General features: G+C 34.4%; 1 protein-coding gene and 1 long non-coding RNA gene across 2 annotated transcripts; both read left to right on the forward strand.

The window, feature by feature from the left end:
• The first annotated feature begins 3 nt into the window (after positions 1–3).
• LOC123711445 (Na(+)/H(+) exchange regulatory cofactor NHE-RF2) lies at positions 4–955 on the forward strand. The gene has a single exon (XM_045664043.1). It carries the CDS (start codon positions 67–69, stop codon positions 601–603), a length of 537 nt encoding a protein of 178 aa, XP_045519999.1. The 5' UTR covers positions 4–66; the 3' UTR covers positions 604–955.
• A 7811-nt stretch (positions 956–8766) lies between these two features.
• Positions 8767–13831, forward strand: LOC123711221. The gene is made up of 4 exons (XR_006753919.1): positions 8767–9018; positions 11437–11655; positions 13069–13264; positions 13655–13831. It is a non-coding gene; the product is annotated as an uncharacterized LOC123711221 (long non-coding RNA).
• The last annotated feature ends 413 nt before the right edge of the window (positions 13832–14244 follow it).

Consider the following 14244-nt stretch of genomic DNA (forward strand, 5'->3'; position numbering starts at 1 on the left):
TACGTGGTACGGGTGGCAGTGGCTCATCGCAACCGACAGCGACCGCGCGTCTATCAAGCTCCGGCCATGTCTGCGAACGGCTCGGCCGCCGCCGAATCGCGGCTCTGCCACGTGCGAAAAGTCCCGGATTTCGACGGCTACGGATTTAATTTGCATGCCGAGAAAGGGAAACCCGGCCAGTACATCGGCAAGGTGGATGATGGATCACCAGCAGAGAAGGCCGGGTTGCGACGCGGCGACCGCATCCTTGAAGTAAACGGACACGGTATCGCGGGTGAGACGCACAAACAAGTAGTAGCTCGCATCAAGGAGCGCTCGGATGATGCTGAATTGTTGGTAGTGGCCCCGGCGCCGGGAGAACCAGTTCCCGACTTAGACGCACCGGAACAGAAACAAGCCAATAACGTATCCACCGAGTCGACGTCGACTACTGGTTCCACGGGCTCCGATAGAACGGATGGTGCTTCGCCAGAGCCGCCGCGTTTAAATTTACAGATGACAGCGGCGGAGATGCGTGCTTACCTAGCTGCTAAGAAGAAAGTGGACCCAAAAAAGGTGCCGATGGATCTCAAATCCAAGTTCGATATCGTTAAAAAGTTGTGAAGTGTGTTGCATGCGAGCGTATAAACCTCTAGTACATTATACGCTACTGGCGGACGCGCAGGTGTATTGCGATGTTGCCAGTCCGCGCTGAGACACTGGTTTACCTGGGTTATACCATGTCATGTTTGATTTGTGATCGTTTCTGTACAATTTTTGTATCTACCGCAAGAATCTAACATATCGTGCCTTTTTAATTGCCATTGAAAGTTGTACATAGGTACTGAGTTTTAAGGAAATTGAATTTTTTATTTTATTTATATGCGTATCATATAAATTTTATTAATTGTTTAGTTAGAATAATGTTAATTAAATGCAATTATTGTTGAGTGATTTAATAAAGATGTTGAAAGTGGTTGGGATTTTTTTTATGAAGAACCTGAGTCACGCTGAGTCATAATAGTTTTATAGTTTGATAACTGCTATCTTGTCGGTTATAATTTATGAAAAAATTCACGCATTAAATTCTCATTTATCGTTTTTGATAATTTTTACTGTAATGTTAAACTACATTGATTGATTATTTTTTATTAATAGAAATATTTATACACTTCGGTGTGGGAAGTTTATTTATACACTTCAGTGTGGGATAATTGTGCCGTGGACAATAACTAATTAACTTAAATTATAATTAAAATGTCCTAAAATAAGTTTTTGCAGTAAATATAGAGTATACACTTAATAATAACCGATGGGAAGGCAGATTTATAGATAAGAATAAATTTTGAGATAGAGGCTGCGTATACAATACATTTTGTTTTGTTATTAATTTGTACTGTACAAATTGATAACATGTTTGTGTTTTATCAAAGACGTTTCGAATCGACTCGACTCGAATCGAATTTCAAATCGACTAACTCAAAAACTTTATGGAAACTAAATAGATAAAACCATATGATCATTTTGTAGGGAGTCAAACCCTGGATTTCCAGCGTTACATTATAAACTATCGTAAACACAGATTTTTCACATTTATTTACTTTACATAAGGGATATATCAACTTATCTGCTCTTATCATTTATCGCAAATATTTAGACCATTTAGATTTATCTATTTCTGATAATAGTTATCAGTGTAAAGGGTTTTATTAATTATGCAAGGGAATGAATCGCATAGTGTAATAATAACACAAACGTGAATATAGGTTTAGTTTACCTTTGATATGAATTTATATACCAAATAAAATTGTAAAGTGAAAATAAAATACTTTGTTATTGGATTTCGATAATAATTATTGATAAAAAAAAGATTACTATTATAGAAATAAAAATAATTAATCATCAGATTACATAAAAACGTTTGCCTCCACGTCCCAGGTGAAGTGATTTTAGAAGACTGACTTTTTGCATTATTTCTAATAATTTTTGTGTTCTTTTATTTACGATGCTACGTGTATATGTCAAATTTTACGGCGTCATTGAATAACTATAAGGAAGAGGATTTGGAACGACGTTTTTTATATGTCCACGCATAACTTTTACGCATGGAAACGCTTCATAATTTTATTTTATGTTCTTCAGTTACTACTTAAATATAACGTCAATTGATGACAGAGTTGTCAAACCATTTTTATAGATATATTTTTATACTTCTACTAAAAGAATTTACGTATATGCAAATCAGAATTAATAAAAGCCATTACTATGAATTTCGAATAACGAACTATTTATGTAAATTACCTAGCTCACTAACTTTTAAACGTATCTATATCAAAAAATTATTTTTAACATTCAAATGAGCGTACCTCTTGATGTTAGATCTTAGTTAGAATTTCCATAGACGAATTGTTTTCATATACTTCACCCACTATACATTAAACACGGTAATTTATTCTCTTCATTCCTAAGTCCATAGAGTATAAAACCATAGCTTAGGCGAGACATGGTCGTGACAAGGACAGAGATAATAACGTGTCGCTCCTTCCCACGCTCTGAGGAAGATGTGATTATAATACAAAGCATGAGTAATTATCACTAATTCGCTATTAACTTATTCATGAGACTTTCGTACTAGTGAATAAATACTAAGTGTACTAGCTACAAGGTACATTGAATCTTAAATATTTAATTAGGTATAAAGATTCCCGTCCGCGTCTGTCTAAATATACTACAAAAAACTAAAGAACAGATTTTTAAAGTGTTGAGTACACAAAGATCACCTTTCATTGTAAATTGACTGTAGTTTATCTGAATAGCTAAATCATACAAATAAAGTGCGTGCGTACATGTACCACTATATGATCACACCATGTATTTGTATATCTATATTCACACTGTATACGTGCTAATGATAATGTATATAAATAAAAAATCTGCGTTTACCGCACAAGACATTATGCGACAAAATTGCCATCTAAGGTTCTAATATGTAGCTACTAAACGAATACATCCACCAATAGCGTATACTTTTCTCGATCTCCCTTAGTCTCTCTCTCTCTCTCTCAATCTTTCTGTCTGTTTCATCATGGCACTGTGTGTGATGTGACGTTTACTCCATATCAATCTCTATCTCGATCTTTCTCACTTGCTTGCTCCCGACTCTCGCTTCATGGCTATTTGCTTCATGCTACGTTCGCCCTTTCTCACTCTCTCTTACTCGGTCTCAATTGCTCTGTCCCTTTTCGACAAAAACGCTGCACATCTTCGTGACGCTAATATTATTGCGTTTCATCCGTAAAAATTTTACCCTCCTGCGTCTATAGAAGTTTCACTGCAAAACATAAACATCTTTGATGTTACAGACATTTATGCATAAGCATAAAACAAATGCAGAATGTTTATCCTCTAAGTGTACTTTTTACAGCACTTTAAACGCACCACCATTATGTGGAACTAGCCAACTGAAGTGTCCATGGGCGGTATCTCTTAAGATTAGTGGAGTCTATTTGACCTGTGTCTATAAAAAATAGTGAAAAGTGTATTCATTAAGAATTAGTTTTAATTAGAATATTGAAATAATATAGCTGTGTTCGTTCTTAAAAACAGAAAAAATCTATATAAGAGATTTCACGGTTAAGATTTAGAGACGAGACTGGGTGTGAAGTATGTTTAAAAATATATAGTATATCTATAGTACTACTTCGAAACTTTAATAGGTGTCACTCTTATAGAACACAGGTTTTTACTAACGATATTATTTAAATATATTTTTGTTAAAATATTCCTTATAGATATAAATAACTTAACAAATCATTTAAATTCAAAACCTAAGCGGGGTTACATCGCGCGAATGGCTTTGAGGCCATTTGATTATGTCGAGGTCATTTGACCGAACAGTTATCTATAGACGTAAAAACTGTAAAGTCTGTTCATTACCACGGTTAAATGAGTAAACATTAATCCTAAAATATCTTTAAACAACTTTAATTATAATTTAATTATTAATGACATAATACTGCTAACATAAACTAATATACAAAACAATAACTAACTTTAAAATATATAATTAAAAGGAGTTCCTTTAGGCAAGGTTCCGAAGATACTAACACCGTTTTCCCTTTTGAATAGTTAAACTCATTCTTTGTCCGAGGTAGCTGCCAGCACTTCGTAGTTTTCTTCCAAGTTAATTGTCAACAGTATCAGTTATTATACGTTTTTATGTGTTGGTTAACTCACTAACCCAAACCGTCTGGTGCAGGGTCCAAGGTTGGATCATTTTCATATAAAAATGCTAAATCATATGGTGTCAGTATAAAATAAGATACCCTATAGATAAATCGAACCTTATGTGGCAACCCTGCCAGGATATACCTACTACATTTTTCTTTTTTGTTGTTCACCACTTCACCACAACCCACCATGTAAGTGGTAAGGTGGAAATCACTTCCATCAGTAATTGTGTTTTCCATCAATTCCATCAATAACGTTGGTGAAATTTTCCTTCAATTGACATTTTCCGTGGAGGAATTTTTATATAGTTTTAAATCATCAATCAAATGAATATAAATTATAAATATCGCAGTACAGCGAGGAAATGCTGCCAGCGTTAAAGGTATACCACCACATATAGGCCACAGGGACAAAACTTTTTAAATTTGTTTTAATTTTCGTAATATATTAATTATCAGGTACACGCTTTGGATTAAATTGTCATTTACCGAATAAATTTAAATATCTAAATAATGAACTTATCTTATTTAAATGTTATTTAAATAATCTTAGTAATCTTATTTAAATTCCTAAAAATACCTTTTTAAGTGTAATTTCTTCAAATTGTTGAAATAAAAAGGTACCTATCTTAATTTTAATGAATAAATATTAATCGTGAATACAAAATACTTAAATACTTAGATTAGATTAACATAAAAACGACAAGATCATTAAAAATTATTCAATGTTTAGTTTTATTTTTCAACAGTTTTTCCCCAAATTTTCCTTGATATGCGCAATATTGAACTAGCCTAATACAATGCAAAGTGAAACTGCCGACAAAATATTCACAATTACAATACTTTAATACAGGATATAAGCATGTTTTGTAAACAAGACGAGTTTGAAATCGTGATATGAATAAATAAATAATGAAAGTCTCAACCTATTTTTCGTATACATCAAATCTTCGTGGTTGACTGTCGAAATAGCCTGGTAGAAGCGACTGGTCACAAGAGTCAGAGGCTCACAGGTGATACCGCCGTTCATGGACTTTCATACTTTCAGAAGAAACGAGGGTCTAGTTGGTCTTGATCACATCCTAGACAGAGTAATAAGGTTACAAAGTAGCCTTTGTTAGAGGATATAACAAAAAATCAAAGGCTACAGGCTACGGTTTGGGCTTCAGTTTCCTGTATCTGTTTCATGTTCATTTGATAATCGAATAGGCAAGTAAGTGATCAGCCTTCTGTGCCTGACGTACGCCGTCGACTTTTTGGGTCTAAGGCAAGCCGGTTTCCTCACGATGTTTCCCATCATCGTTCGAGAGAATCTTAGATGCACACAAAGAAAGAAAGTCCATTTGTGCACAGCGAGGGATTGAACCTATTACCTCCGGGATGAGAGTCGCAAGCTGAAACCACTAGGCTATCACTGCTGTTAAAGTATATATATAACTGTATAAAAATCCTGACCGGATCATTATATCCAACTTCAATTATGTACAAATAAACAATTTAGAATAATACTTTTATATATGGCGTCTATTTTTAATCAAACATCGACCACAGCACAAACTCAAACCAATGTGGGTTTAAGTTTAAACGACACAGGGAATCCTAGTATCCCCCACACCCCAGTGCACTTTCTCTTTCCACTATGCATCCTTTTTTATTATGTGTAATAAACATTTTTCTTTTAGTACATTAAGAGCAAACTTTGCCTTAGGCAACTAAGAAATACATAAAACTAAAGAAAATGTACGCCGCTAAACAAAAGTGTGTGAGCATGGAGTGGCAATGGGCAGGGCATACAGCAAGATATACAGATAAAAAATGGACTTTAAAGACAACTAAGTATATGGAAAGTACCATGAGACGAAGAAGAGGGCTCGCTACAATACACACCTAGTTACAAGCCACCCTCAGACTCACTCAACTGTCCAAGTCGCACCCTCTCGAAGCCATTCACCACGTTGTACACTTTGTACATTGAATCAAGAATAGAGCCTTGACTCATGATGGCATCGACATCAGACTACTGCAAATTGCCAGATCCTAAGCGATACAAATAGGGCATGACTGATACAGTTGCAAACACACAGGAGGACATCAAGAAATCCCAACATTTTTTCAAAAGAACCAGTGCTATACCGTTTTAGATCAAGGCCTCAGATTTGTGTATCTGTTTCCTAATCATCAGCCTTCATCAGCCTGATACTCACCGTCGACTTTTCGGGCAAAGTATGATCGTTTCGTCACAATGTTTTCTTTCACCGTGTGCGTACACAAAGTACATTGTTGCACAGCCAAGGTTTGAAGCGACGTCAGGCATGAGACCCAGTTTGAGCGAGATAGAAACATGCACTAAATTTAACACAGACGTATTAATTAAAATAACAGAAGGACCAATCAATCGAAGCCTAAAACAATACAAATCAGCAATAGGATGAGATTCATCAGACATCATTCGGTTTTATATTATTATTAAAGTTTATATATTTCAGTTTTCATATAAGTTTTCAGTGGTTTTTGTAGGCTAACATAGAAACAATTTTTTTTTAATTTAATTTGTTTGTGCGTTCGAGAGCGATATAACGATTATAGCGGTCATTTTTCGGTACCATTTTCATAGTACGATGCTCTTTACCAGCGCATAATGTTTGTCCGGCTAGTATTCTTTTGAGTTCCGTCATCAGGAAAATGTCTTTGGGGGCCACTGTTGTTAGCACACTACAATGGCGTAAAAAATTATTATTATCGAAGGGCAATTTGACAAAATTGTTTTAATAGCGAGTCAGTCACAAAAATTATTTCAATTCATGTCGAAAATATATAAATTAAAAACAAAAAATACAATTATAAAAATTGTGTACATAAACTTGGCCGGCTTTACGGCTAAATCTTTAAATTCATTGTACTTAGTTAATTTGAGGATAAGCTAAAAATTTAAGATGTTAAAATTGTGAATTTATTTATAGGTTAACGAAACCCCAAATCAAACTAAATTTGGCTTAATAAAATAAATAAAATCAGTGGCTTTTTAGGCCTGGGCCTCAGATTTCTGTATCTGTTTGTTAATCATTTGTCAATCTAATAGGCAAGATTGATAGCCTCCGGCATACGCCGTCGACTTTTTGGGCTTAAGACAAGCCTTACGATGTTTTCCTTCACCGTTCGAGCGAATGTTAAATGCGCACATAAACAAAGATGTCCATTGGTGCATAGCCAGGACGCTCAAGCCACTGAGGAAACACTGCTCTATATTCACAGGCTTATTGTTTACATATATAGCAACAAAATTAATATCAATATACATATTTAAAGGGCAAAGCTTGCGGTAATTTACCTTAACACTTAAATTGGTATTAATTTTAATACCAGCTATATTTTATCAGTAATAAACACATAAAGATCCTTATGGCCTTATCATTATCATTAAGATAATCATTATCAATACGGTAAATGATTGGTAAATAAAATGTATACATAGTATAATTTAAAAAAAATATTTTCCAATTCATCTCTGACGTCACGTTAGGCTCAGACTTAGGCAGAACTATTTTCAGACCTAAAAAAATATACATCCGGTGTCAATAGCCCATGCCTCATGGATTATGGACCTTCACACCAGGTTTTTAGGTGTACATTAGGGAATGCAATCCCGATCCCGAGATCCCGTGTAATTTTTCGGGATCAATCCCGAAGCATAATATGACGAGATCCCGTTCGAGATTGACGGGATTGGGCTGCAATGGTCAGCGGTTCTACACACATCCGCTCGGGACGCTTCACGCGACATTGCACATTATATAGGGTACATTGCAATGGACATTAGATGCCGGTTAGCAGATAGCACTCTTGAGACACTTTAGAAGATACTCTTTTTTTAGAAGTTACTTTCAAAATCACCAATTTAAATCTCCTTGAGCTATACCTACTTTTGTTTTGTTTATGTTCATGTAATTAAAATTGTTAGTTGTTTAGTTCGTAATATTAAAGGATACAGGCTTTTGTTTTCTTTCAAATAATATTTAATTTTAATTAACCTCACTATCACAAACATGCAGTTTTCATCGTATTCAGTCACATGAATTATTTTTTGTAAACTATACGAGATCCCGAAAATTTCGGGATCGATATTTCTAATCCCGCGGGATCTCGAGTCGGGATTGCATTCCCTAGTGTATATACTCCTCATACATAAATTGTACCAGCAACACAATACAGCAAGTATATACTCCCTGCCATAGGCACACACTTTTTATTTTTATAGTATTATTACTGTTCCTGTAAATTCTTGCCTATATTAAGCTGTAGGGAATAGTTATTTTCAAGTCTTTTCATTTATTCATATTGTATTTCCTCGTGTGTGGTTACTCATACTAATGAGTCATGCATGCGTAATTATTTAATCAAATTGAGATAACGTTCTTATGATACTCTCAAGGATTATCTCCTTAATAGGTTAATGAATGAAGCCTGGTTTTGATACAGTAAAAACTTTTTACACACTATTAAAATCTGTGTCTATGATATATTGACACAAATTTCCCGATTTTAATATAATTGTCATTAAATAAATATAATGTATTTACTTAACCCATTTTGTTGTTAAAACTCATATATTTAATATATATGTTCGCTACGCTTAATAGTTTATCAAACTATATTTATCATTCTTAAGTCTGTATCAATTCTAATAAAACATAGTATCTGTTTTTTATAGCGCCATCTTCTTTCGAAGCTTGACGACCATCATGGCTACTATATGGATGTCCTATATCTGGTGGTTTGCCCAAACCATTGCCGAAGATACCTAAACCAAGACGTAAGTCTGCCTGCGGCCAGGTTACCTAACTTACCTTGAATAATTAATAGAAGCTCGTATAATAAATTTTCAATTATATTTCTTTTTTTTAAATACTTGCTATATAATATTGTCCACCTAGATATTTACATACGTGCGATCATTAAAAAATATTAAGAACTTGACTTTTCGTCAAGTGTTTATATTTTTGATATCATAAGGGTTTTATGATCGTTTGTCAATCTAATAGGCAAATAGCCGTCGACTTTTTAATTCGAGCGAATGTTTGATGCGCACATAGAAAGGAAGTCCATTGGTGCACAGTCTGGGATCGAATATAGGAGTCGCTCGCTGAAGCCACTAGGCCAACACTACTCACAGTAATACTTGAACATATTTATTTCACGTATAAATATTTAAAATATGAAAATATGACATCTTTGCGTTACATAGACGTTTTATCTTTGTCAATTTTATATAATTGCTTACGAACGACGTCATGTACAGCTTCGACAACAGTTTACATTTTCCTATGAAATTCCTCTTAATGTACTGACATATATCGTTCTCAAATAGCTAGTAAAAGTGTTAATTGTGCAAGCGGAACTTGCATAACGAAGGAAATTAATTAATTCGCAATCAATAATCATCTAATTAGTAATACTTCAGTGATATATTAACATATCGTAACGTGTATATGTTCTCTTACGTATGTATGTTAGCTTAGGTATCGTTGGTTTGGTATGCACTATACATGTCGCAGGCAATTAGCTTAATAATCCGTTCGATTAACAGCCTAGCCTTTTAACTAAACAGCGCCGTTTAACTAGCGGCTTGAATGATATTCAGCCGTAGCGTTAGTTACATTTGATCCACTGGCTGGCTAATGCTAAGGCCATTTGTACGATAGAGTGAACATGTGGCAAAGAGAAAAAATAAAATGTGTGCTTGTACTAGTGTAGGTACGCACGTAAGAAGTGAAACTTCGTTATGACCTTATTTTTCGAAAAATAATATTCTATGCAACTTACAGAAATTGGTTAAATGAAGTTAAATAAGATAAAGTTTAACAAAAGGCTTTTATTATCATATACATAAATACAAATAATACATTTATTTCATTTTACCTTATTACTACTAAGATTATCATTAATTGTAATAGAATTATTACTAATATTGTTATCGTTATAATATATTTTTGTTATTAATGGCTTCGAATCTCTTCGGATCGACAGTAGTAGGGACAGGAAAAAGATGTCGCGTAACCGAAAAACAATGTCGATAAAAAAGATGAAACATCAAATCATGTCAACCGCAGCTAAATTCACATTCATGCCACTACAAGCATAACACAATTAACTTCATAGTATAGCTTTGGAAAACACAATCAAAAGTGTAGTGTGCCGACGCCCTATTGACAGTTTGAAGATTTTCGTTTCGAGTTTCAGAGTGGAAGAAAGTGGAACTAAATTTAAAATAACAGTCAAAAGACTGGTCAAGTACGAAGGCAAGTGGAACGTCATCGAACCGAATCATCTGTCTAACTGATCAACTGGCTAAATATCTTTCAGGCCGCTAATTAAACGGTGCTGTTTAGATAAGAGGCTAGGCTGTTGATTGAACGGCTGATTCAGCTAGTTGGCTGCGACATTCACGCGATCTTGATTTCTTAAAGATTTATTTACTCAGCAAAAATGTATCCGCAAGACGTGGAACCACAAATATCTCAGTCACCGAAGCCTCAGACGCTGCCAGAGGAACACATTGTGAATGTGGCACACAATTCTAATAAAAGCAATCTGGTCCTCAGTCCAAGCCACAGGCAAAACAGCCGTCTTCAGAGCGTACATCTCCATCTCCAAAACCTCCTCAACAGATACTTCAATAATAAACAACAAACATTTTTTTATAGTCTTGTATATTTTGTTTTGGTGTTGTGGTGGTGACTTGGTTCGAAATATGCTGGTCCTGCTGCATAGGACAATCAAACTTGACGAAAAGAACTGACTGCTAATCTAGTTACCTATATAGGTTTGTTTTTTTTTTTATAAAAGAAATTTAACTTTGACGAAACTAACGTACGACGTAACGCTACACAAGGTTACCTCAAAGAGTAGATTACCCCATGAGCAGTAGTGGCTCCAGCGTGCGACTCTCATCCCTAAGGTTCGATCCCCGGTTGTGCACCAATGGAGTTTCTTTCTATGTTCGCATTTAACATTCGCTCGAATGGTAAAGGAAAACATCGTGAGGAAAACGGCTTGCCTTAGACCCAAAAAGTCGACGAGGTGCGTCAGGCACAGGAGGCTGATAACCTGCTTGCCTATTAGATTAACAAATGATCATGAGACAGATATTTGAGGCCCAGACCTAAAAAGGTTGTAGCGCCATTATATTTTATTATATTTAGGTTACCTCAAAAGGTTTAGTTATTTTTAGGAATCTTGTTCCTGTTATATCTTGAAATTACATTGCCTCATCATTAACATGGTAATGTAGCCCGTTCAGTGAGCTAAGGCAAACCGTCTCGCCGTATTCAGGACTGTATCGGCATTAAGATAGTTGTGGATACTATATATGGATGTTTAATATACCATGGTCGACCATATATGACCGAAATTACTAAAGGATATATGGTTATAATTAACACACCTACTGGTTAGAAGTTCATTTCTTAGTTTTTAATATTTTCATTGTGTTTAAATTTTTTCTTTAATTGACTAGACTTATGTAACTTAAAAAACTAATTCTAATTAGAATTTTTTACAACTCGTCTTCGAATATGATTAAAAACGATTTTCCTTGCTTAGCTTAATAAATGAGAATTAAATTGCATGGTTTTGGGTTAAACCCATTAGTAAATTGATTTTCCTTATGATTTAGAATTACGATTATCTGTAAGTAATATATTAGGACCGACTCATAAAGTGCATAATGAAGGTAAAAGTCATTAGCGCTGACAGGAATCACGTGTTGATTTCGTAGATGAGGCAACAATGGATGGACGTATTTGCATAGTATTGCGTAATGTTATCATGTATAATGTTACCAGTGGCGCTAAAACGCTTGACCACACAGTCCATATATTTTTCTCCCTTCACACGTCTGTCTGACCTTTGCATGTCAAAAACGTTTTAAGTCTCAACACGAGACATACATCTATAGTTTTTTTATGTACCTTATGTTTTGGGATGAGGCGAGGTTATTTACTTGGATAACCACTACCTGTCCTGTCCTGTAAAAATAATGGTCTTATTTATGGACGTAACTTTTATGAAGTGATTAATGTGTTGTTACGTATTAATAACGATATATATATATATAACATGTATAATCTTAAATGCCAATATGATATTGTAGATAGTATACATTTATGACAGTAGTATTTTTATTATTATTTTAGATTAAGTTTGGTTTTAGATCTAAAAGAGATAGCTTGTTAGTGACCGCCCGTTGCCTTCCTGATAATTTGTTTTTATTTAAATGTAAGATGAATGATAAATGTAGCTGGTGCTTTTCTCGCTCAATTCTCCGGAACGCGAGGAAATGCTGCCAGCGTTTAAGGTACACTGTCACAGGAACCAAACTTTTATTTTATTTTATTCGTGTATTAATTTTTAATTATGATTATTATAGGTTAAGAATATTATAAATACTGTACAGTTGTGTGTTAGAAATAAATGTTATAAGTTTTTAATGTAATAAATTCTAAATAAATAAATCAAATAAATTGATATCAAAACCAAAATCCTACTGATCCATACATTTGTATTTTCTATATTTCTGTGTGGAACTAAAACACTATCAGCCCGATAAAGGATTGACTATAGTTACCAGTTTCCGACCCAGAGAGAAACAATTATCACAAATTGTTAACATAGTCAACATTTTGATCGAAATATTGAACTAATTTCAAAATGACGACCGTGTAAATATTTTTTTTATCTTTGAATAAAAATGCCTTGAATTTTGTCAAAGGATGGCCGCTATTATGACAAATTTTTAATTTTTTCTCCAACACCACACATATTACAAGGAGGACAATCAGATACTTATGATAATATGTTATAGAAAGGACACGTGTGAAAGTGACATGAGAACTTAAGGAGGCGCCAGGCGGATGTATGTAACTTCCTCACAATGGAGTAGCCCGTAATATCTCAACACACAACACACGAGGGGATTTTTTGTATACTGCGAACCTGCATGTTCCAACATGTCAACCTGCATGGGGAGGAAAGGATCTGCACTGATTAAGCCGTAACGTGTACAAAGAGCAATTTTTAAAGTAGCCTATCGTTTAGATATCCCACAGTTAAACTTCACCTGGAATCAAAAGCGTCTTCTGTAGGAATTCTATATATCTAGCGACCCAAGATATCACAAACTCCATGGAGGAATACGGACACATCTAAGAACAGACGTTATTTATTCCCGATGCCAAAATGACGGACTATCTTAGGACAACGCTATTCTAGACGACCCCAAACCTTTATAATAAAATCTGATATGGATTCGGAGATAGTTATATACCTGGGTAATAAACTTACACGAAATAAAATAAATAGTATGGGCATAGTTACACAACTATATTTTATCGTGAATAAAGTTTTATTGTTATGATACCAAGTACTTTACAGTCAACGTATTGTTTCAGTTTCTGGTTGGCAAAGATTGCTAAAAACCACATGATACTTAAAGAACGAAGCTAAATATCCCTGCTGTGTAATGCTTCAAGGGAATTTTTAAAATCAGGTGATTTTATAATGTTTAGACCAAAAGTTTGACAGAAATTAAAAATATCTTAACTGTTCTTTATTATGACATGATAATTAATCTGCATTTATATTTTTATATGGCTGATTGTGTGTTTTTTATAATGAATATACCACTCTCTTTGCAAATAAACGATTTATATACATGCATTATGTTTTAACCGTTTAGCCATTACGAAGGTTTTTATACGATAATTTCAAATAAAAAGAAAATGTACACCTATTTTCAAGTCAACAATGCTACATTAGTAACTATATTTATCTTTGCGAAACCACAGATAACACGAATAAGGATTATGTGTTATATTCTAAAGAATCCTCGCGTAACTTTGCCTCTATGTACGAGGTCGTATATATGACGTCATCATATGATAACTAGGTTGAGGTTATATATTTATGTTAGTACTCTATAAAATTCATGTATTCAGTGTTCGACGGACATATATTATTTGCATTACTAGCCTTTGCCCGG

Source organism: Pieris brassicae, chromosome 6, assembly GCF_905147105.1.
Source record: "Pieris brassicae chromosome 6, ilPieBrab1.1, whole genome shotgun sequence".
In the NCBI taxonomy this organism is placed as follows: domain Eukaryota; kingdom Metazoa; phylum Arthropoda; class Insecta; order Lepidoptera; family Pieridae; genus Pieris; species Pieris brassicae.